This window comes from Mycteria americana, chromosome 3, assembly GCF_035582795.1.
Source record: "Mycteria americana isolate JAX WOST 10 ecotype Jacksonville Zoo and Gardens chromosome 3, USCA_MyAme_1.0, whole genome shotgun sequence".
In the NCBI taxonomy this organism is placed as follows: domain Eukaryota; kingdom Metazoa; phylum Chordata; class Aves; order Ciconiiformes; family Ciconiidae; genus Mycteria; species Mycteria americana.
The window spans coordinates 54,501,779-54,526,420 of NC_134367.1; the positions used below are offsets into that span (position 1 = coordinate 54,501,779).

General features: G+C 46.2%; 1 protein-coding gene and 1 long non-coding RNA gene across 4 annotated transcripts in view; one reads left to right on the forward strand and one right to left on the reverse strand.

Moving 5' to 3' along the window:
* Nucleotides 1-11,956, reverse strand: part of LOC142407697 (uncharacterized) — a 62,149-nt gene extending 50,193 nt beyond the window's left edge. Inside the window, exons 1-3 of the long non-coding RNA XR_012775014.1 lie at nucleotides 11,894-11,956; nucleotides 9,005-9,106; nucleotides 855-1,039 (exon numbers count right to left, since the gene is read on the reverse strand). This is a non-coding gene — a long non-coding RNA (uncharacterized LOC142407697). The remainder of the gene's footprint in view (nucleotides 1-854; nucleotides 1,040-9,004; nucleotides 9,107-11,893) is intronic.
* A 721-nt stretch (nucleotides 11,957-12,677) lies between these two features.
* MARCKS (myristoylated alanine rich protein kinase C substrate) lies at nucleotides 12,678-16,739 on the forward strand. Of its 3 annotated transcripts, none has more exons than XM_075498591.1 (3): nucleotides 12,678-13,109; nucleotides 13,399-13,519; nucleotides 14,736-16,739. In XM_075498591.1, exons 2-3 carry the CDS (start codon nucleotides 13,421-13,423, stop codon nucleotides 15,513-15,515), a joined length of 879 nt encoding a protein of 292 aa, XP_075354706.1. In that variant the 5' UTR covers nucleotides 12,678-13,109; nucleotides 13,399-13,420; the 3' UTR covers nucleotides 15,516-16,739. The 3 variants fall into 3 exon arrangements, with proteins under 3 accessions (XP_075354706.1, XP_075354704.1, XP_075354705.1); XM_075498589.1 differs by having other exon boundaries at nucleotides 12,679-13,109; nucleotides 13,347-13,519; XM_075498590.1 differs by lacking the exon at nucleotides 12,678-13,109 and having other exon boundaries at nucleotides 13,116-13,519.
* The last annotated feature ends 7,903 nt before the right edge of the window (nucleotides 16,740-24,642 follow it).

The following is a 24,642-nucleotide window of genomic DNA, read 5'->3' on the forward strand; positions in this document are numbered from 1 at the left end:
TGATGGTAGAGAACAAAGAAAGCTTCCTTTCCTGGGACGAGGAGCAGCACAGTGAGGGGCAGGGTAGCTGTGCTTGCTGACAACGGTACTAAAGGACAGTGGCATTACAGCTTGGTGACACTACTGCAGAGCTGAGTGTCTGGGACAAGAGTGTCCTTCCCCTCTGCTCCACTGGCCAGGTCCAGCCAAACCCACCTCAGCTCCTGGCTCCTTCTTCACCCCTGTCAGCCATGCTCCTCTTTCTCCTCAAGCAAGTGCCAAAGCAGCATAGAGCTTCTGCATGTGTAGGGTCACTTGTGGACCTGGAGGTCCTGAGAAGGGGGCAGGGGGAAGTAGGAGAAGAGGAAGGGTTTGTGCTGGAAACAGGGTCCTGCACCCTGAGGGGAGGAGGGCAGGAGTCTCCCTGTGCCCTACCCTCTATAAAGAGGTTTTATATGAGGTGTGAAGTATGAGAGGTGAGATATGAAAGCCTTCCAAGGACTGGTCTCTGCTCTATCTGGGGAATGATGAGCTCATAAAGAAGAAAGAAGCTGTCCTTATCCAAATCTCCCAAGAAACCCACTGACCCCTTGCTCGAAAAGTTTGATAGCACTATAATATGTGTTTATACCTTGAGACATTGTTAGTATCAATATGTGAAGACTCAAATTGTGTTTTCCATAAAGAACAAACTTTGCAGAGTGGATGCTCTCAATTTGCCTGCTTAAGCCAATTTGCAGCTCCATTTTGAATCTGCCTGAACCTGAGTTTCTGTTTGTCACCACCAGAGAAGTTGCAGCCTGTAGAAGAACTGAATTTCACTTTGTTGCAAATGTGCAAAGCCTGGAAGGGGATTTCAAAAAGCATGATGTTACCTGTTTTCTTTGGGCACTGAAAATCCAACTGCACATCCAGTGATAATTGTGGCTTTTCCATCATCTTTGGCTTGAATTTTTCCTGCCCTTACTAGTGTGGAGGTGCTTCATGCTTGCTGCTCACAGTCTTCCAGACCACCCATGACTGCAACTCAAATGTTCTTGTATGTACAAACTTCACAATGCTTAAGAATACAAAAAGTTCCCATGATTATGTTTCATAAAATTCATATTTAAAGGAAAACATTTCAGTATTTTTCAGTAATGTGAATGCAGTATTAGGCTTATAAGCATTTAAATGAGTCAGATGCTCTATTAGTCCATTTCAGAAATTTTTCCTTGTACATGAATGAAAAATCTAAATGGAAATGGTTCTGCAAGAAATAGTGCTGAACATAGCCATATGAAAAGCAATCTAAAAATCCTGACAGAGGTAAAGAAAACGAAATTAAAGTGCCCATGATGTATGGGGGTCTAAGAATGAAAGATAAATTGTTCCTTGCATGTGCTGTGTCAAAGCAGTTGTTCCTCCAAAGCTCTTTACAGGCTTTATGCCCACACACCGAGTGAGCTGCACATCCTCCCTAGCAAAGCTGAGCAAGATGCAGAAAGGGGAACTCTGCTCAGGGACTGCTAAGATTAAAGCACCTCAGAGGCTTAAATTTGCACTTTTTCTGTCCTTGTGCTAACTGATAAAGCACTGTCAGCCCACAAAGATAGGCTTGATCCCACAGAGATTTCAGACTCCAAAGAACTACCAATAAATCCAAGGACAAAAACTGAAATCAATGGAGTAACCAGTCATTGCTCTGCACTGGTAGGTGTAATAGCAAAGGAGGGTTTTAAGGAAGCATACGAAGGAAGATAATAATACATTTTGCGGAGCTCCTCATAAGCATGAGAGGCAGTATGGCAAAAAGGACATAATTGCCACTTTGAAGATTAAAAACCGGGTAATAGAGACCAGCATCATGACATAATTTGAGGAAGACACAAGATTTCACTGCTTGAATGTATGTGTTTTGTGTAGCGTGGTATGCCCAGGAGATGAAAAGGGACTGACTTAAATAAAAATGAGGAAGTGGGAATGAGAAGTTTTAAGAAAAGAGAACTATAAATCCTGTAAGAATAGCTGCTATAAAAAGGACATTTACATGCTAAGGAAGAAATAAAGGATACAGCTGAAGATTGTCAAAATAGCTCTAAGCCAAATGTGAAATAGTTTCCAGTAATTCAGACCCCTCATGGGCAGGCAGGTCCTGGGCTCTCCCGTGCAAGGGGAGCGCGCTGAGGCTGGCGCGGTATGACGGCATGTCCTCCAGTATGCTCTCCGTGTTTCACATGCCAGTCAGTGAAAAGGAAACGGATTGCAGGGGAAATCGCCATCTGCTTTTGTCAATAAAAGACCGCGTGCGTGGCTGGAGCCTAAACATCTGAAGCCAGCCTTTTATGGCTGCATGGGGGGAAATGGGAGACCTTACTAAAGTGTGAGAAAGTATAATTTAAAAGGAATAAACAAAAATTACTATGACACAGCTTCATCTGCTCTGTATAGACTCTAACACAGTATCATAGAAGGCATGGGAACTTATAAAGGCAGGAGTTCACATTAAACCTATGATTTTCTCAGCTTCCTAGGACCTAGTTTCAAGAACATTATTACAGATATTGTTGTCTCACACTTTAATGTAATTTGTACTGTACAGGGAAAAAAAGATTGTAAAGTTTCTCTTTCCTATAAATGTGTTACGGAGGCATTTGTATGCCCCATTTACTGAAAGCACATCACAATCTTTGGTGTATTTATTCTTCCAAGGCACATAAGAGGGTGTATTAATATCCATGTTTCATAAACCATTTAACTGAGGCACAAGGTCAGAGGAATGCAACATCTTGAAATTGAAGTGAGTATAGGCATAGCTGAGGCGGCACTATAAACAAAATCACACACCGCATCACACAGAACCACAGCACGGCTGACGTGGGAAGGCCCCTCTGGGGATCGTCTGGTCCAACCCCCCTGCTCAAGCAGGGTCACCTACAGCCGGTTGCCCAGGACTGCGTCCAGGTGACTTTTGAAGATCTCTAGGGATGGAGACTCCACAGTCTCTCCTTGGCAACTGAGGAGACTCTGGCTGGCCTATCTGGCTGGCCCCAGATCCTTCTTCTTGCCCTTCTTGGTGATAGGAGTGACACTTGCTTCCTTCCAGTACTCAGGATTCTGCCCCAATCACCACAACCTTTCAAAGATAACCAAGAGTATCCTTGCAGTGACATCAGGATGCTCCCTCAACTCTTGTGGGTAAATCCCATCAGATCCCATGGGCTTGTATACATTGAGTTTGTTTAAATGTTCCTTTCAATGGGGTCCTCCTCCACCAAGGATAAGTCTTCCTTGCTCCAGACTTTCCCTTTGATCTCAGAGGCCTGGTGTTCCTGAAGACTGGTCTTACCAGCAAAGACTGAGGTGAAGAAGGCATTCAGTAGCTTGGTGTCTTCTGTATCCTTTGTCAACAGGGTTCCTGCCCCATTAAGTAGCAGGCCCACATTTTCTCTAGTCTTCCTTTTGCTGCTGATGTACTTGTAGAAGCCCTTCTCGTCCCTGTCCTGGTTTCAGCTGGGATAGAGTTAATTTTCTTCCTAGTAGCTGGTATAGTGCTGTGTTTTGGATTTAGTGTAATAATGATAACACACTGATATTTTAGTTGTTGCTAAGTAGTGCTTATAATAGTCAAGGACTTTTCATCTTCCCGTGCTCTACCAGGTGCACAAGAAGCTGGAAGGGAGCACAGCCAGGACAGCTGATCCAAACTGGCCAAAGGGCTATTCCATACCATATGAGTCATGTTCAGTATATAAACTGGGGGACTTGGCTGGGAAACAGCAGTCGCTGCTTGGGGATGGGATGGGTGTCAGTTGGCGGGTGGCCAGCAAATGCATTGTGCATCACTTGTTTTGTATATTCTATTATTATTATTATTATTATTATTATTATTATTATTATCATTTTCTCTTCCTCTGCTGTCCTATTAAACTGTCTTTATCTCAACCCATGGGTTTTACTTTTTTTTGTTCCCCCGATTCTCTCCCCCATCCTACTGGGGGCGGGGAGGGTGAGCGAGCGGCTGTGTGGTGCTTAGCTGCCAACGGGGGTTAAATCATGACAACCCCTCACCAGACTCAAGTCCACGTGGCCTTTGGCTTTCCTAACCCCATCCCTGCACACTGTCTCTATATTCCTCCTGGGTCACCTGCTTCTTCCTCTTGAGTGTTTTCTTGTTATGTTCGAGTTTAGTCAGGAGCTTCTTGTTTATCCATGCAGCCCTCCTGCTGCCTTTGCTTGACAGTGGCTGGATAGAAGCTTGGGTACAAGGTGTGTTTGGCAACACAGATAAAGAATGTTCAAGGCAGAAAAATTTTCTTCACCAAGATGTGGAGTCAATTCACCTGCGCTTATCTCCATGTCTGCTTCCAATATCCACAAGATGTACTACAGCTAGTGCCCCAACCCAGCACCCTGATCTGCAGGGCAGATACACCTACAGAGACTTACCCCAATCACATAGGCAGTCTGCCACAGTGCAGGAATATGGGCACAAATGCCCCCGTCTTAAACTAGTTTTTGCACCAATAACCCCCCCTGTCTCTTGCATTATGAATATGTGCCATTATAAATCAAACAGGTGAATTTGTAATTGTTAACCCATTTGTTTTAAAAACACTTAATTTACTGGCCTGCAGTCTTTGAGCCTCATAGTTGTGGTTTCTTGCAATATTGGCTACAGAAATGACCTCTCAGTTGTCCCAGTTGGTACGTATTCAAAAATCGGTATGTGGCTACAGGAACATTTATACAGCAAAATTCTAGCGACACTGTTAAAAAAAAAAAAGACCTTCATTACTCATTTCTTACATTAAGAGGTTGGATCAATCCCCTCAATGTGCAGACAGTAATTTCTGTCACCTATTTAATTTAAATTGGTGGCTTTCATCCTACAGATCCATACTCCTAATGACAACTGGACTCGCTGTGTAAGTAAGGTGGACTTTTCTAGGGGTTTGCAGAATTGGGTATGAACTTAATCCTCTTGCATCAGGTGACTATGAAAAGCAAGATGCTAAAAGACAAAATACACATAGAATAAATACTTTCTAATATCAAAATGTTTAGACATAATGTAAACCAAAATAAAATTGTGGTGGGTATATAATACTGGAATGATACTCTGAATAGTATGATTCATTCTTTCACTGTGCCAATGGAAAAGAAAAAAAAAAAGATGGAAAGTCTGATGTATCTAATACGAAGCGTCAATGAACCTGTCTGTCTGTTGAGGGGTTAAAAACTGCATCTAGATCTACAAAAGGACATATGTGCATTTTGGTCATCCAAACCCAAACTGAGAATTTAAAACCGTCACTCAGTTGCTGAATTCATCAGACTGGACCCAGTAGTCCTAGCTTGAAGGTATGATCTGTCACAGTTTTTCAAAATGCCAACAGAGGGAAAGAAAGAGGCTAGAGGTACTACCAGAGGTGCCCAGCCAACAGACTCTGTCCCACCTCAGTTGTCCTCTTTCTTCAGAGCGCTCCAGAAGCAGGTGCCCAAGGGCCTTCCCTGGAGAGACACAGAGGAGGTCTCTGCGCATGTGATGTCCATGGGCATTGACCTACCCTGGGTGTGAAGGAGGTCCTGTCACGCGGTAGCGAAGGGGCCATGGCCCGCAATTCTCTCTTACTCCTAGCGTAAGCTGCGCAGCTGACCTGCCTAGCTGGAAGCATGGTAGTGCCACAGCATACCAGCTCTCTCTGCTCAGTTTGTTCCACTTTGCAAAGAAATGATTATTTGGAGGCTGAAGAATGAGATAAAAAGGGATCACGACTATATATTGTAGTCACTGGGTCAGACTGCTAACACTAGGCTCTGGGGGCCAGCCCTTGCTTGCTCCAAGAGCTAGAAACTAGGAAACAGGAGCATTTCCAGTGGAGCAAGGACCAGGGGCAAGCTGTCTCCTGCTCCCAGGCAAGCATGCTAAACAATTAGACTGCAGAATCATGCTCATTTTTTGGAGCAATTACTATGAAATTCTCCATGCCAAGGAGCTATTCTTAATTCATCTGCCGAACAGCTTCAGCAAGAGAAAACAGAAACATTTGTGCTCACAATCCCTCACACTAGAACTTCATGGGAAAAGCAGGGGGAGGTAAATGAAGGGATTCAAATTTTCTTAGGTGGGAATTAAACCCATGTTTCCTGAGCCCCACCATTGAGCTGCTGGATGAAAGGGGACTGCCTCTTAAGCTTTCAAAGGGGCTAAAGCACCTCACGGCAGGAAAGAGGTCAGAGTGCCGGCTCCCGAGCGAAGGGATATGCTTCCCTGCAACCAAATAAGGAATCCAAGTCTCTGAGACAGGCACAAATGCTTCCTATTTCCTATTTTAGATGGCTTTCTGTGTAGCTGGGGTTTATATGACCACTGATATCAAATCTGTGCCCTACTAGGACACCAGACAGTACAGGTCACACACATTTCTGCCAAGTTGACTGGGATGCACTACATAGTGTTTATTCCAGTTACCTGAAGCATCAGTCTTCCTGAGCTGAGTGTAATAATAATAGTAATAATAATAGTAACAACAACAACAACTTGTACTGGCTTAGCCTTTTGCACCTTGTGGCTACGATGTATCTGTTCAGGCAGCCAGAATCATAAAATCAGACCTGGGTACCAGCCTCTACCTGCCAGCCGGGTAAATTACAGACTTTGGCACTTGGATTTCTCTCTGCAGCCGGAGCCCTACGGAGAGCCTAGACATTTGACATGGAGGTTAAGTCCACAACCCTGAGCCCTTGCTTGATTTACCCCTAAATCAGTTTCAATTCACCGCAACTAAATACCAGGAATCCAAGTTTCTGAGACAAGCACAAATGCTTCCTATTTCCTATTTTAGATGGCTTTCTGTTTAGCTGGGGCCATCAGTTTCATTTCACACCTTGCGACACTTTTCAGCCTAACTGTGCATGGTTCCACTCTTATTTAAGTTTTCCACACACACACCAATCTAGCTGACAATCATAAAAGCCGGGTTGGCTTGTCCATCAAAAACGCTGTAGCCACATGACACAAAGCACTCATCATCAAAGCACACGTGGCCTTTCCAAAAAACTTGATGAGGCATCACCTGTCAATGCCATTCTAACGAATACCTGGTTATCGGGCATTTTTTACTCAGATAATTCCTCCCAGCACAATTGAAGGAGGAACATGAAAATGGAAACGAGCAGAAGTTGCAAGAGAAGGGAGATTGTGTGAGGCAGTGGTGCTGTGGAAGCCAATGTCATTGGAACTGCAGCTTAACTTCATGCCGAATCAGGTTATCACCTGCTTGTCATCGCTGCTACTTGTTTGGCCACACCAAGAGTGACAAGAAGCTAAACCAGCAGGAAACTACCCTTTCCCCCTCAAAAAGGGGAGGGGAAAAAAAAGAAGAGAGAATAGTTTTCTGCTGGTTTAACTCTCTAAAATGGCTTATCAGAAGGTCAGAGGAAAGCCAGGGCACGCACAATGGAGGGAGTAGAGCTGTAGGGCCAGGGCACAGGAACGAAGGGAGCAAAGGACTGCCACAGCGTTGACTTAGCCTGGTAAAACTGTTGGGGAACTACAGTCGGAGCAGTATTTATCCTTAGAACTGATGGATGTAAAATGTTTACAGCTCCCTACTATAGGGCTACTATCTCCATTTTTTTGTTCACACACTGCTTAATGTAATGCAGCCCCAATGCTCGCTCTTTGCTGCTGAAATGCAGTTCTTTAAAGCAGAATCAGCATATAGCAGGGATCAGTCATTTAGTGGTATATTTGCACCTTCCCTGTTAGTTGTTGTTTCTTGCTGTGATTGCTCTTAAGGGAGGAGCTTGAGCTTTATTGGAATGTTTTTGCTTTTGTATGATCTGAGGAATTTTTGTTTGTTTTGGGTTGGGTTTGTTGTTGGGTTTTCTTATTCTTGATTTTAGTTTGTGGGTCCTTTTTTTTTTTTCCCCCAGCAGTAACCAGCCTCATTACTGGAGGCTGGTTGTCTAGTTGGTTGACAGATTCTTTTTATTAGATATGTGAAAGACAAACTGTGTGATACTTTTAAGATACATAAGCTCTGTTAAGTTTTCAGTTTCCCAGCACACTGGACATTCAAACAGTCTGGATCCTATTTAACAAACATTGTTGAATGTATTCAGTTAATAAAAGCTTGGCAAATATTAGTAAAGGGCTTGTAATGGTTGTGAGTGACATAAAGGTTAAAAGCTTTCGATAGCACTGCACCAAACTGGAGTAAAGCTTGAAGAAACTGAAGTGATGTGTCAGTAAGAAATCTCAGCACTGATTAGGACATCATGAAATACTCATTTATCTGAAAAAGAAAAAGATGCAACTATTCCACAAATCTGAATTTAGTTTTAGAACTTGAAACTTTTAACATTATTCGGATCATGTTGTCCTGTTCTCTCATTATCAGAAAGTACATACAAATTAAAACAAGCATGAAATTCCCTCACTGTCCCAGCCTGACTGTTCCTGGGAAAGCAAGATGTTTTCTTTCCAATGCATATGTTACACTCTTTCTCCATAATGACCAGGACAAGAGAAGAAAGGGCTTTGGGGTAGTTTGGCCTAGAGGGAACATTATCTCTCGGTGTAAACTTTGATTATCAATTTTGTTTTGCTTGCTGCCCTCCCTGCACAGAGGAAAGGTCTCCGTGCACCCCAGGACACAAGGAGGCTTCCCAGCACCTCCTCAGAGCTCGGATAGCCCAGGGGAGAGGCACAACAGGAACACCAGAAAGCACACGCTGCTTCGGGATTTCTGTAAACACTGGATTCCAGCTCTCAAAACCACTCTTAGATTCACTTTCTTTAAAGGCTTGTCTGGACGAGGATAAAGGTGTATTAAAAAAAAAAAAGTGTCAGTGAAAACTTTTAATTAACATGTTTTCAAATTTTCAGTGTTGACAGGGTGTGTTGCATTTTAGTGCATTTGCCAGCAAACGTGTTAAAATACATTTGTGTCCCGTCTACACGTGGCAAGTTAGGACATGTTTTTAAAAGTTTCAAAATTTAACAGGAGTTAAAACATGTTCGTGATTGTGCTTTTACCTTAGCTGAGGGTGAGTGTCGCTGATGGGTTTTCCTGGGACTCCAGAGAGCAGCTGCCATATCGGTAGGGAGCTGTTATTTAGCCATTCTCCTTTTCCTGAGCTGTCAAATGAAAGTAACATTTCATTTACCTGCCTTGCAGGAATGGATGAAAAGGAATGTTTATACAGTATTGGGAAAAAAAATTAAAAGCTGGGTATTAGTGAGATGGGAGGTTGGGCAGTGGTTACAGGAGTCGGAAGCCATGCTTTCATAGGGTGGCAAATTGCAGTTTTGGAGGACCTGATGCAAGGTCAGGATTTCTGTAGCCACATAACCCAGAGCGTGGCACAGCATTCAGCTGTTGTTCCAAATGCAGCCAAACACTTTGCAGGGGCAACTTTGCCTCAGCTGCTCTTGGGCCGAAAGCTAGCCTCCCCACAGAAGGTCAGCGTAAAGTTGACATAAGCACTATATACCATGCTTATACCTGGCTAGCTTGACAGAAAGGTTTGTGTTTATGCCCAAAGTCGTAGCTGCAAGGCACAGATTCAGTATTAATGATCATGAAGTCACAGCCGAGCATCAGTAACCGTGAGTCAGCTGCGATGCTGATTTGCTGGGCAGCACTGTGCAAACCACTTCATCAGTCCACACCTCAGTCTTCCCCCTTCCCAAATGGAGAGGACGAAAATAATCTCAGGTGAAATGTCCTGAGAGAAGCCACGTTTTGGAAGTACTGCAAAAAGACAACTTCATCTGGGGGGTGCAGCACACAATTAGAAGTGAGGAAATTGGCTGCGGCGGGGCCCTTAACCTTTGGTGAAGCTAGGGGAGGCGAATCCTGCCGCCTCCCTGGGAACAGCTCCCCAGCCCTGTTCCTTCTTGTTCATTTTTGGGCTCCTCAGAGCTGTCTCTCAGTCATGGCTGTCATCTTCTTAGAAATATCATCACCCGTGTCACATGGGGGATAGGATTTTGTGGTAAAATTGCTGTTGTGGTAAAAGCCCTAACGCAAATACACTTACAATGGTACCACTTTTTTCAGGCACTAAATCTCCAATAGCCTATACACAAGCACCTTTACACTGGTCCATCCTTGTTCCTGCCAGAAAAATGCTGCAACATCTCTTTGTGTGGAAGGCACTGTAGAAAATTGGTATTTTCACATTCATATCTGATTAGTCCTGCTGCAATACACCAATCAGGGATTGTTTTGTTTTGGAATTTTTTTTTTCCCTTTCTTTCTTTTTTCCCCCTTGGAAGGAGATGAAAAGATCAGGAACCTGAGTAAAGTGCAAGTTTAAGAATGAGGAATCTCCCCTCCAGCGTATCTGTTTGCTTGGAGCTTAAAGGTGTGGTGCGACAAGGAGCAGCCTGGTAACTGGTGGGCTCAAGAGGTCAGTCAAGGGGTTAAATCTTGTATTTGCACCTCACGCTCAAGGGTTTGGGTTGGAAAGTAGCGATAACTGTCCAGGTTGTAGTGCACTGGGACTGACAGAGGGAGTGTACATATATTCCAGATTTCCTGCTTGTCCAGAGACTCTACAGAAGAACTTGTGGAACTAAGCATCAAGAATAGCATCAGTCAGGGTTTTTTCTTTTTTCTTTTAAAGTTGTAAAACATTGAAACGGTTGAAAAACATATCAAAAGCGTAATGCAAAGCATACGCCATCAAAACTCCCACAGTCACTCTGTGAAATTTTTCAGTGTCACTACTCTGAAATTCAGATGTAGCTGCGGTGGAAAGTAAAACTGCATATGCCCATGCAGGTGAAATTGCATATACCCGTGCAAGGTGGACAGATGACTTTTGATTCTGATTGCGAAGTCCTGTCATGGTCTTCCAGCAGGTCTTCTCAGGTGATCTCGTATATCAACCAGTGTGAAAAACCACCAAATCCAGCAACAACAAAATCACGATCTGCTTAACATCCAGGTTAGAAGGAGCAGAGAAAACGCTACGCGTGGAGTCCCCTTGGGAAGCGGAGGAGGATCACGACGAAGGAAGCTGTCCGGCTGTCCGTGCCCCACGGTCGCGTTGCCGCCACGCCGCAAGGTGAGCCCTCTGCAGCCCTCTCCATCCCCTTCGGCCGCCGGTGCCCTCTGCCGTGCACCGCTCCCCCACGCACGCCCCCCACGGGGGGCACGGCAGGCGAGGGACCCCCGGACAGCGGCTCCCGCCGCCGCGGCGCCCCCGGCCCCGGCCCCGGCCCCGGCCCCGCCGAGCCCAGCCCAGCCCAGCCCCGCAGCGGCGGGGCCGGCGGCCACAGGTGACGCCGGGGCGGGCAGGGCCGCCCCCGCCCCCGCGAAGGAGCCCCCGCCGCCCCCCGGCCGTCGCCAGGGAAACCGCCCGGCGGCGCGGCCCCGCCGAGGGAGCCCCGGGGCGCGGCGGCGGCGGCACCCCCGGCACCCCCGCCCCACGGCGGGGACAGCGGCCGCCCCCGGGGGTGCGGATGTTGCCGGCGCGGGGTGCGCGGCCGCGGCGGGGGGGGCAGCCCCGCGGGGAGCGGGAGGCCGCTGCGCCGGGCTCGGCGGGGCGGGCGGCGGCGGCCGAGACAAAGGGAGCGGCGGGCAGCGGCGGCTCTCGGCGGCGGGGGAGCTGTGCGTGAAATGCGGCGGGGGGGGAGGGAGAGGCGCCATCCCCCCCAGAAAAACAACCAAATGCCCCTTTTGCCCCCCAGAAACGAAATATTCCCTTGACCGGTTGAAAATAACCGGCTGCCCTCGCCGGGGTTACCGAAAGGCGGCGGCGGTCGCACAAAGCCCACCGGCCCCGCCAGCCCCGGGTAATCCGCGGGGAGAGGAGGGTGGGCGGCTGGGCCGAGCTTCCCAGCTCCGCAGCCCTTCGTTATCGGAATAATTTTAACATCCTTGTTTATAAACAAGAGGCGTTTGGAGGAGATTACCCGAGTTTGGGAAGCGATCCTTCTGACGCTCGTTTCTGCTCCTTAAAAGGGGGTGGCGGTGTCGGGGGAGGGGGGGGGTCTGGGCCAGCCTTTCCCGCATCGCACGGCGGAGGGAGCCGGCCGGTTCCCCGCACACGCCGCCCCCTCCCCCGAGAAAGGGCATCAATCCGATCCGTGATATTTCACCCACCCCATCGCTGCTAAGCGCTCGAGATCACCGTTAATTCGCATGCATTAGTTTCGGGTTACATCTTATTCGAGGGTTTAAATTCAACGTAAATACACATTCGGGGCTGGGGTTTGGGAAAGCGCGAACGTTTCCCTGATAACGTCGCTTCGCCCACTACTTGAGTGCATGGAAATGTAATCTTGAAATGGGTCACCGCCTCAGAAAATACTTTAAAAACACAAATCAGGAATAATCAGACAGCAGAACTTAATTAGAGCCGTAGGCTAATCACAAAATATTTTATTCCAAGCCAATATCGCTATGGGGGAGGGGTCCGTTTCTGCTTCGGCAGCGGCTCCTGCCGCCGCTGCTTTAGCGTTTGCAACATCTGGCCTACAGACCTACTAATTTCGACTCGTGATCTCGTTTGGCGAAACCCGATCTACGTGGTTCAAATACCTTCCAAATTGGGGGCGATTTAACAATCGCGACCAATTAAACCCAGGGAAGAAAAGAAAAAAAGCAAAGGGGAAAAAAAAAAAAGAGGCAGCAAATCCCCTCCTTCCCTCTCCCCCCGCCCCGGGCTCGCACACGCTATCTGTTGCTCTCTCACGGCGGCAGCGGGCGGGGGCGGGCGGCGGGGCCGGGACGGACTCGCACTCGCACTCGGGCTCGCTCAGCTCGCACCCACCCGCGCCCGCACCCACCCGCACGCCCCTGGCACCACTGTCCCTGCCCGCCCGCCCCGCTTTACTGGGGCGTTTTGTCCGCTGCCCGGCGCGGAGCTCGGCGCGCCCGCCCGCGCCGCGCCGGAGCGGCACATTCATTATCGGCCGGGGGCTGATTTCAAACCGCTGCCATCGCGGCTCCATTGTTCGCCGGGCGGCCAGGCCCCGCCCCCCTTTGTGTGGCGCGGCGGCGATTGGCCGGCGCCGGGCGGAGGGCTGCCGTCACCGCTCGGGAAGCCCATTCATCTGTGCACTTGGGCGTTGGACTCCGCATCTTATTAGCAACCAGGGAGATTTCTCCATTTTCTCCTTGTCTACAGTACGGCTACAAATCTGGGAATTTTTATTACTTCTTTTTACTAAACTTGGGCTCCTTTTTTTTTTTTTGCTCGACTTTTTCCTCCCTTTTTTTCCCCTCCCTCCTGTGCTGCTGCTTTTTGATCTCTTCAACTTTAAATTTTTTAAAAGGAGTGCATTATAATCGGTTCTGTTCTCTCTTCTCTTTTTTTTTCCCCTCTGGTGTGTGTGTGTGTTGCTGCTGCTGCTGGTCGCCCAGTATTTATACCAACCCAACGCTCTTTGTTTCCCCTCCTTTTGGATCTGTTGAGTTTCTTTGTTGAATAAGACAGCATGGGTGCCCAGTTCTCCAAGACCGCTGCAAAGGGCGAAGCCTCCGCCGAGAAACCTGGGGAAGCAGTGGCTGCATCTCCATCCAAGGCGAATGGACAGGTAAAAAAAAAAAAAATTAAAAAAAATATTAAACCTACTCCTTTTTTTTAAGCCAACTTCGACGGACTCTCTTTCGCATCCTGTTTAATTCTTCTTCCTTTGATGCCCCAGTGGCACATTCAATGGGGAATACGGTCGATCCTTTTATCTTTGCAACTCAAGGCAAAGGAATAATTTATTTTTTTTTAAACGGGCTCGGCTTTGAATGATTTGTTCCTTTATCTTTCCTGCGTGGGGGGAGGGGGCACATCTTTTTTCCTTTTTTTTTTTTTTTTCCTCCTTTTTTAAATCCCTCGTGTATTATGGTGAAGTGTCCCAATGGCTCTTAAACGGAAGGATCTTACACCGCTTGGCTTTTCTGCCCGCTTAACCTCCTTCTCCCGAAGACGCTCGGTGCCTAGCGCGAAACGCCTCTCGTGGTGGCAGGATGGCTGTGTAGTAGCGGCGGCCGGAGCCGCCCGGGCTGGGGGCTCGGCGGGAGCGCGGCGGCGGCGGGGGGCAGCCCCCTCGGGCGGGAGCGGGGGGCAGCCCCCTCGGGCGGGAGCGCGGGGCAGGGGCTGCGCCGCTCGCCCCGTCCGCGGCAGCTCCACCGGCGGGTCGGCAGCCGCGGGGCACGGCTTTCTGTCACTCCCCACCCCCCCACGCGTGAGCCGGCTGCCGGACTGGCCGTGCCCCCGCTGCCCCGCGCAGCAGCGGCGGCGTTGCGGGCGGGCCACCCCCCGCCGCCCCCGCAGCTGCCTCCCGGGGCAGCCAGCCGCGCTCCGGGCGCCTGAAAGATGCAAATGCGGCGGGGGGGGGGGGGGGGGGGGAGGGGGAGGGAGGAGGGGCGGGGGCGCCTCGCCGCACCGCCCGGGCGGAGAGGGGCAGCGGCGGGCGGGCGGGGGGCCGGGGCCGGGCGAGCTTTGTTAGCCTTCCCCGCCCCGCGCCGCCGCCGCGGCTGGACGGGGCGCGCCGGGGGCGGGGGTGCGCGGCACCGCTGCCGCTGCGTGGAGCCGCGGCGCCCCCTGGCGGCCGCCGCCCGTCCCGCCCGCCGCTGGGGGCGCCCGGCGCGGCCCGGCCCGGCCCGGCCCGGGCGGCGAGGGGCGGCGGAGCGCCCGGGGGTTTAAACCGCGGAAGCAGAAAGCGGGCGAGGGAAGGCCGCTGGGCGGGGACGGCGGCGCCCCGTGTCCCCCCCACCCTCTCGGCACCGCCGGTAACGCCCGTCGCTGTCTTGCAGGAGAACGGCCACGTGAAGGTGAACGGCGACGCCTCCCCCGCGGCGGCGGAGGCGGGCAAGGAGGAGGTGCAGGCCAACGGCAGCGCGCCCGCCGAGGAGACGGGCAAGGAGGAGGCGGCCTCGTCGGAGCCCGCCTCCGAGAAGGAGGCGGCCGAGGCGGAGAGCACCGAGCCGGCCTCCCCGGCGGAGGGCGAGTCCTCCCCCAAGACTGAGGAGGGCGCGACCCCCTCGTCCAGCAGCGAGACCCCGAAAAAAAAAAAGAAGCGCTTTTCCTTCAAGAAGTCCTTTAAGCTCAGCGGCTTCTCCTTCAAGAAGAACAAGAAGGAGGCCGGCGAGGGGGCCGAGAGCGAGGGCGGCGCCGCCGCCGCGGCGGAGGGCGGGAAGGAGGAGGCGGCGGCCCCCGAGGCGGCGGGCAGCGAGGAGGGCAAGGCCGCCGCCGAGGAGGCCTGCGCGGCCGCCGCCGGCAGCGCCGAGGCGGCGAAGGAGGAGGCGGGGGACTCGCAGGAGGCCAAATCGGACGAGGCCGCCCCCGAGAAGGCGGCGGGAGAAGAGGCCGCGGCGGCGGCGGCGGCGGAGGAGCAGCAGCCGCCGCCGCAGCAGCAGCCGGCGGCGGAGGGGAAGGGGAAGGCGGCGGAGGAGGCGGCGGGCGCCGGCGCCGCCACGAGCGAGGCGGGCAGCGGCGATCAGGAGGCGGCCCCCGCGGAGGAGCCGGCGCCGGCGCGGCAGGAGCCGCCCTCCGAGAGCAGTCCGGAGGGACCCGCCGCCGAGTCGGCGGAGTAAGCGCCGCCGCCGCCCCTCGCCGACGGACTTTTCTTCCCCCCTGTTTGTTTGTTGGAGTGGTGCCAGGTACTGGTCTCGGAGAACTTGTCTACAACCAGGGATTGATTTAAAAGATGTCTCGTTTCTTTTTTTTCTCTCCCCCCGCAGCTCCCATCTCAAATCGTTGTGTGTTGCCGCCATTCCAACGGGCGGAGGGGGGCCCCCCTCCGCCCTTCTCTCCCACCCTCTATATTTTGGGGTTGGTTTTTTTTGGTTGTTTTTTTTTTTTTTTTCATCAGTATTAATGTTTTGTTTTGGTTGGTTCGGGTTTTTTGTTTTTTTGGGTTTTTTTTTCATACTTTGCAACTCTCTTCATATTATAAAACTTTTCCCGATCGGTCTATGGACATGCCCATATATGAAGGAGATGGGTGGGTCAATAAGGGATATCAAATGAAGTGACAGGGGCCGCAGTGGGGAACCCGGGGCGCGCAGCCCTTGCCGGGAGCGTGCCCCGCCAGAAATGATGTAAGGGGTTAGTCTTTTTTTTAAAAGAAAGTTATTACGATGTATTTTGTGAGGCAGATGTTCTATAAGGTTTACAACACTACAAGTCTTGATTAAGAAGGAAAGGAAAAAGGAAAAAAAAAATAAAAATCAATACCCAGATAAAGAGATCATAGTCTTAGGAATTCATTTAAACCATAGGAACTTTTCACTTATCTCATGTTAGCTGTATCAGTCAGTGATTAAGTAGAAATACAAGTTGTATAGGCTTTATTGTTTATTGCTGGTTTATGACCTTAATAAAGTGTAATTATGTATTACCAGCAGGGTGTTTTTAACTGTGACTATTGTAAAAAACAAAAAAAAAAAAAACAAAAACAAAAAAACAAATCTTGATATCCAGAAGCACATGAAGTTTGCAACTCTTTCCACCCTGCCCATTTTTGTAAAACTGCAGTCATCTTGGACCTTTTAAACACAAATTTTAAACTCAACCAAGCTGTGATAAGTGGAATGGTTACTGTTTATACTGTGGTATGTTTTTGATTACAGCAGACAATGCTTTCTTTTCCAGTTGTCTTTGAAAATAAAGGAAAACTCTTCAGATGCAATGGTTTTTTTGTGTAGCATCTTGTCTATCATGTTTTTGTAAATACTGGAGAAGCTTTGACCAATTTGACTTAGAGATGGAATGTAACTTTGCTTACAAAAATTGCTATTAAACTCCTGCTTAAGGTGTTCTAATTTTCTGTGAGCACACTAAAAGCGAAAAATAAATGTGAATAAAATGTATAATTTGGTTGTCTTTCTTTTATGGATACTCTGGTAGCTTAAAGGGACTAGCCAGTGTTGCCTAAATTTGTATAGAGAAAGTAGTGTGCTGTTAGCACTAGCTTTGAAAACTACCTTCCTAGATCCTGGACTCTGTCGTACTGTGCATCTTTTAGAGAAATTGGGCAGTGCACCAGGTAATGTGTAGGCTTTTCTGGCTCTAAAAAGAGGGCTGGAAGGCAGTCTGAGCACGTACAGTGTATGATTCTCCTGTCCAGGCTCCATCTTGCTTTTAAGACCAGAGGTATCCAGCATATGAGAGTCTTGCCTCTTGAGGAAAATAAGATTTAATTGGAATTGCTTAGGGTGGGGCACTGAAAATTTTATGCCAAGTTGCTTAAAAATGAAGCTCTTGAATGGACGTCCTGCTTAGCGTCTTGGTATACTGGTCCAACTTAGGTACCTAGACGATTAGCTTGAAAACTTTAGCCTGGAGGGAGAATGGGGGAATTAACACTGCCATTCTGCTCAAAGTAATTAAAAGCAATATTTTCTTTTTTTCCTCAAGTGCTACTCCCAAGTACAGGTGAGTTACAAAACAGATTTCCAAATTTGTCTATAAAAATAATCACTTGGTGCTTGCCTTTAATTGTTGGGCTTTTTGGCTAATTTCCAGCATATTGCTCAGGGCATGTTATGCCTTAATAAAACAGTGGGTTCATGCAAGAAAAGCAGCAGTGGTATTTGGAGGGTGGAAATTGATTCAAGAAAGTGTTGCTTCTAAGTTTATAGGAGAAAGTTTAGTGTTACACTTATTTGCTTCCACCTAAATTTTCAGCAGAAACTCTTTGGAAGCAATTATGATTCATTTTATGAGAAAATGGCACGTTAGCACCTTGTTCCCTAAAGAACAAAGCCTAAACTGAATGAAGTATAGTAGATTTCCTGCTGAATGCATATTTTTTTCCTTTTTTTTTCTTTTTTTCTTTTTTTTTAATTCAGCTGTCTACCATTTTAACTTTGGCTTGTATGTACTCTAGTTGCCCTGGTATTTCTCTATAGCTTTAGAAATGTATTGAAACTATGCTATAATTGCTGAGGGACAAAAATAAATGGATGTAAAACAAGATCCTCCACACCAGTGTCATTCTTGGAGTACATGTGTTTGAAGTCTAGTGCATAACTGCTTTGCTAAGGGGTTTTTATAACATGGCTGTAAAAACCTGTTCTGAGACGCATGATGTCTTGGCCATAGAGTCAATGTCTCTTTTTAATAAATATATATATATTTAAATCCAAGGATTCTTAAAGAGAAGTCTGAATTTCTTCTTTCTTTTTTTTTCTTTGTCAAACTGTATGTGTACATATGAAGAAACTAATTGCTACTAAAGTTCTTTTTCAGATTTTTCCCAACCTGCTCACTTCAAACTTTCGTGTTCTTGCCTCGATCAGCTGGTGGCATTTTCTGAAGCGCTTCCAGTTCCTGGAGGTGCAGAATCACTCCTGCCCCAGCAGCCGGGCTCCTCGCCTGGGGCTTCATCATTCCATGGCTTGGCTTGGCTTGAAATTTCTTTCCAAGTCTTAACGCTAGTAGAGTTTCAAAAGTATGTCTGAAGAAGACCAGTTGTGTGGTCTACTCTTCTGGTCCAAACAGTTGGGTGAGATTTGATGATACCAATTTTCCACTGTGCGGATTAAGAAGGCAGGGATCAGAAGGGGTTTGGAATAGTGGAAATGGAGGATTTTTGAGCTGCTTCCTCCTGCCAAAGAATTGTGCAAGAGCATCCTTCCTCCCCCAGTCCCCGAGGGACTGACATGCAATTACAGAATATCCTTATTTACGTACAAGGAAAACGAAGGGGCTAGGTGTTAGGGACTGGTGAGATGGTTAATTTTCTTACTGAGAAAGCTTTATGCCTTTATTTATTGTGTTGGTTGCTGTTATGCCTCAGTGAAAATACTAATCATAATAAGTATTGTAGTTTCAACAAATTCTCTCAGAATTCGAATGCATGTAACTTTAAAATGTGTGATTTCAAGCTGATTTTCCTATCTTGTGGGTTGCTGTGGTTCTTTTCAAGCAGAATGTTATTATTGCTGTGAACAAGGTAACTTCTGTTGTGCTGAAACAATGTCATATTTTTAGGTAAAACTTACACTGGAATCTAATTTTGCCTGACTAGGGGCTCTCGAGATTTACTTCTTTTATGTTTATTTACTTAGACTGAGGCAACAGTCTTCCTTGTTCAAGGTCAAAACTTGGTTGTACAAAAGTCCTTTCAAATTTCATGCCTATCTTGGTAATATCTAGACTTAATTTCAGACTCTCCAAATCACAATGTCTGACCTCAAGTACTCGAGTTCTGTATCTGGTCGTGATAGTCATTAATGTGAAATTGTAGAGACTTTGCCTTCAGGCAAGGAAGCAAGACAAGAAAAGGGAAAGGCAAGCTGGGTGAGGGGAATGGAGCCCAGGCTTTGGCTTCTGCTGGAGTGCATTCACCTTCCCGCTTGTATACACAACCACTGTATAAAATCAAATGTCCATGTATCAACTTCTGACATACCTGTTGGCTGTATTTGATGCAAACGTTGCGTATGCGAGTATTTTACTCCTTTATTATGAGGGAGGATGTTGTCTGTGTTTTAAGAATGTTTTTTGTTACCTAATACTGTTTGAAACAGCTAACTCTTGAACTTCACTTGCAGATGATTAGATAAAGGTCAAAGATTTTAATCTGCTTTGATAGTTTGGGTTTTTCTGAGTTGCAAGTCCTTTTGTATTGCTTTTTTTTGAAAATCTAGAATAATACATGTTCTAGTCTGAAGCTATAATACCAGTTAATGGTTTCCTGCAAAATCAGTCCCATGAATTCAGTCTTCGTACCATTTGTATGGTAAAAGAGTAGTAAAAGGTCATCGTTCGTGATACCCAACTTATTTCAGTGTTCGTTTGTTAGGTTTTAAGAGACTGAAGTAAAATGCGTTTTCTGAAATGATGTAGCTTAGTTGAAAGCATCCTGTTTCTAGGTTATGGCCAATTTTTCTACCCTGCTTAGGTCACTGGTGTAGAATAAAGCAGGTACTTTCCTTCCTGAAGTGTGCAGCAAGTGAAAATAGTATATTGTGTTTATAACGTACTGTAGACAGTGAGGTTAATTTGTCCTCTTTACAATTCCGTGGACCTCAGCTAATTGACAATGAATGGGAACTACTGCGATTGCAACCGAGTCCAGCAGGGCAGAGGCAAGCAGGCCAGGCAGCCTCGTGTTGCTTGAATAAAGGAATGTAAGAGGTGGTGCTACGGTGAAGTACAAGGTTACTGAAAGTCTGTGTATTAGCTTGCCCTGGGGAGAGCCAGGGGGGTGGTGAGCTTTTAAGGCCTGTTGCTTGCTTGAGGATTTAGAAAGGGAAGCTGTAGCAGCGTGTTTCATGATGGTTTACCGAGACAACTGTTGAGATTGCTCTGAAGCGGGAATATTGCCTATTGGGAAGATCCAAGGAGGGTCAGCAATGGGATCAAAATGATGATTACAGCTAAACAGATGAGTGACCAACGTGTTGCCCCGTGGATAAAGTAGAGAGTTAGGAATACGTAAATTTGGGCTGTATTATTGAGTACACTTTCTATACAAAAGCAAAAGACTTGGCTTCAGAATGCCTCTATTTTAGGATATGGATAATGTTATCTGGTAGAGGTGACATAAACCTTCAGTTAATGCTTTCAGAACATTTTGAAATCTTGAGGAGGGTTACAAGTATTATTTATACATCTTTGCCCTCAGTCTTTGTTATAGGATGACATGTTTGGTCAGAACAGGACTACCAAGATACTAGATGAAAGAGGACATCAATACTTGCAGTTAGAAAGACACAAACAAGATACATGGAATATTAGTTCTCAAAGCTATGATGAATTTAGATAAAGTGGCAAAGACATTATTCAGCTAAAAGGGTTTTTTTTCTTTTTTTCCCTTTTTTTTTTTTTTTGGTGCCTAACACAATTCTGATTTCAGAACAGCAATATGGGAAAGCGTTGCTGGTGGTGTACGCATTGTTATCACCAAGTAGATAAATGTTCCAGGACTTGGGATTCTTAGGTTAATTCTTGTGGCCATGTACGTGATAACCTGTGCTAGAAGAGCACTGGAGAGGAATTGTTCTGAGCCAAGCAACGCTACCTTCTGAGGTCCTTTCCAGCGCCACAGCTGATATTGTTGGTAATAACGTATTTGATAGTTGCTCTTAGCGGAGACCACGGTGACTAGAGATTTATTTTTAGGTACAGTCCAAACTAGACTCTATCCCCTGAAATTCACAGCTTAGCTTCTAAAAAAGAGAGAGAAAATAAAATACCTGTGAATCTATTGATTAGGGAAATTGCACTTGCTGAGTAGCTATAATAGCTGCAAGTGACTTGCTAGCCTATACTGGAGTAGTTATCTCTCTGAAACTTGGTATGTAGACCCACCTGAATATTTTAAATTAATTTGATAACACAAAAACCATGCTTACAAGGGTGACCTGCTGTTCAAAGGAAACAAAACGCATTGTGGAACTGTTGCTAATAGGCTCCTCACTGGAAAAGAACTGTTCTGGACCAGTAAGTGAAGACATGCGTAGGCAGGGCCTTTACAAAAGAAGAGCGAGAGGAAAAAAAACCCACCAAACTTTAGGAACTAAAGGAAGAAGCTGCTTTTTTTCTAGCCCTCTGGAGCAAGGCTGTTACAGGTGTAAAGTACCCCACCTTCTGTCTTTAAAAAATATAATTTAATTACACAAGACGTTTCTCCACTGGAGTGCAAAGCCAAGCCGCTTTTGAAAACCACCAAGGAAATCAAATCCAAAGTTGATGAAGCTAACGTTTTTCAGGAATGAATCATTAGGCTGGTCACAAGCCTTACATTGCACTTCAGGAGCCTGTTAAAGCAAGTTTACTAGACATGGTACCTCTGAAGAGACTGGGCAGCAAATATTTTCCATCTCAGTAATCAAACAAAACGGCAGAAATCGTGGGCTGATACTCAGAATACATGAAGGAACATGAGTTTTTTTCCCTGGTTCTATTTTTGCATATCTTAAGTATGTCTTTGGTTTCTAAGAAATATCCAGGAAGAAAACTTAAACCAGTGGAGAGAGAATAATTCCAAAATTTCTCTGAATCCATTTCCCTGGATGTTTTTACATAGGTTTATTTGAATTCTGTTTTCACATTTTATTTTGGTGTTTAACACCTAACTTTAAGAGTTAGTGCTCACATGGAGAAACAATGTCATACGTATACTAAATTACATAAGGAATTTTGAAAAGGACTTATTTTGGCCTTGTTCTTCTGTCACTGAGATCTGTGAGAGGGAAGTTAACCAATACAAAGCGCTTCTAAAATTCCCCCATAAGTGTTGCTAATGATAAGAGAAATACATTTGATTCTTCCAGGCAGCATCCACCTGCTTTCCACCTGAAATGGAGTGTGTGCAGTAAAACAGCAAGAAAGTGACTGTGTTAAGGGACTGAAGACACACAGGGCTACAGTGGCAAAATAGACAGGAGTACTTTCACGTGTTGCTGTCACAAATGACAAAAATGAGATGTTTCTGGAAATTTATCCTCATTATTATATATGCGAGAGTTTACAGCCTGGAGGTTCATCAGTCCTAGCTTTTCCCCTGCCACCACCACACAGAGTCTGTCTAATATTTGACAAGCCTATACATTGAAGTGATGATGCAGAAATATATTTAAAAGTTCATGTGGATAAAACATCAGAAAAGTTTGCTATTTTCAATGTAAAACCGATAATTTTTGGTGATCGCTGATATCCACTGAATGCTGTGTTATCTGGTATATTTTTTGTCTTTGTGTTACCTACACGGGAAGTTGTCATTTCAAGATCATGGAGCTTCTGATGTTGTTACAAATTGGGCCAAAGGGGAGAAAGAAGGGGAAAATACCTTTCCAGTGATGTTAGAATAGGGCCATCAACTTTAATAAACAGAGAAGAGAGATTCAAAGCCAACTGTTCTCTATTTAAATCCCAGTGCAAATCTAATCTAATCTAATCTAAAGAGGCTTTAGGGCTTTGACTTGCATCTTGTTGTTATTGCATACATGTTATGATAGTCATTAGTTTAATAATCTGTGGATATACAGAACTAGAAACAAAACAGTACTTCTGAAGTTTCTCTCCTCCTAAATGCTTCGTGGTAGACATAGCAGGTGTAACTGCAAGAAGCAATCGCTGGAAACATTCTGCCTGGCTCTGTCATGTAGAGATGAGGAAGATGGAAGTGCTAAGTTGTTCCTGAGGATTTTAGGAGAAATAATACACTCTTTTTCTTTTGTGACAAAGACAAAATGAGGAACACGCGTAGCGTAACTCTTCAGGAAAGCTGCACAAGTTCAAATGACGCTGTAAAAGGGAGCTGAACACAAGATGTTCCCAGTAGCATTTGAGTGAAGCAACAAATATGTAAGACAGGCAGCATTTGCGAGTGAAACTGGACATTTTAAAATTTTCCATGATCTGACTGCAGGCTCCCTTCACATGAACCTGCTGCATTAAAGGCGATCGAATAGCAGATGACAGTGACGTGGCCAGCTGGGAAGGAATCCCGAAGGAGGAGCACGGCCGGGGACCGCTTCTGAACAGCAGCGCAAACAAGGGTTTGTTCCCATAAGAACTACTATTAGGAAATATTTATATTGTGATACGGGCTCAAAAGGCTCAGATTAAATACGAGCCTTGCTTGTGCCGGGCACTATGTAAACATATGTGAGGGACAGTCTCTGCTCTGAAAAAACTTCCAGGCTAAATGCAGAAAGGTTAGGCTGTTTCACTTCCTACCATTGTTAAAATCACATTTCTATTTGTCTTGGTCAAGATTATGAAGGGGGAGGGAATTAATTACCAACTTCCTTTTTTTTTTTTTAAGATCTGTGTTATTTGCAAGTTTCTCTTCTCACTTCATGCTCTTTGCCTTCATAAAACCTGAACTCTGATACCGAAAGACTTGCCCTCCGTGTACAAGTGCCGGGGGCATTTTCATCGCCGTACATAGTGATGGGTATTTTAAGCAATAAGAAGGATTAAATTAGAAGTGGCTCTTGAGTGAAAAGATCACGGAGCCCCAAAACCTTAAAATGTAGCTAGAACCAGATTATCGGTAGCTCTCTAGTGACGCTTTGAGGCTATTTTCATGTACTGAAACTAAAATACGTTTCACTCCTTCGGGTGGCTGTTTTGTGCACTGGCAGCAATTCCCACCCTGGGAGTAGTGTGGCTTTTTGGGAAGGAGGGAAGGGAGATGCCTAGTTTAGGGAGAATATTTGCATGTAGATATATGATTTTTTCTTTTGGGGCCGTTCATTCTTTATCAAAATATATCTTCACCTTTATTAAATATTAGCATATTAAAGTACAGAAATGAAGATTCTTCGTGGATTTTCTTTTCTATTAAGAAAGTGCCTTAACACCCTGAATTTTCCAGTTATTATTTGTGATTCCTAAGAGTATTAATAAAAGTTTGCACAGTCCAAATTGTGTTTTAAAACTACAGATATCAGAAGAAAACGTATGTATTCCAGCTGACTTACTGTAGAAAAACAAGAGAATGGAACTACTGGGAAATTGATTCAGACCCATCATCTGAAATGCCGTGAGTCCTCATGAACCAGGAGCCCGATGAGATGCATGTGTATATTGTGCATTAAATAGAAGAAAGAGCACACCTATTAGAGAGTTTTTGTATTTATTTTCACATGGCATTAAAAGAAAATGGCCTCACTGGTTCGTTAAATTAATTGTATTCACTATCATTTCTAGCACACTGTGCCAAATTTATCAGAGGCACTTACCCGCAAATCACAAGTT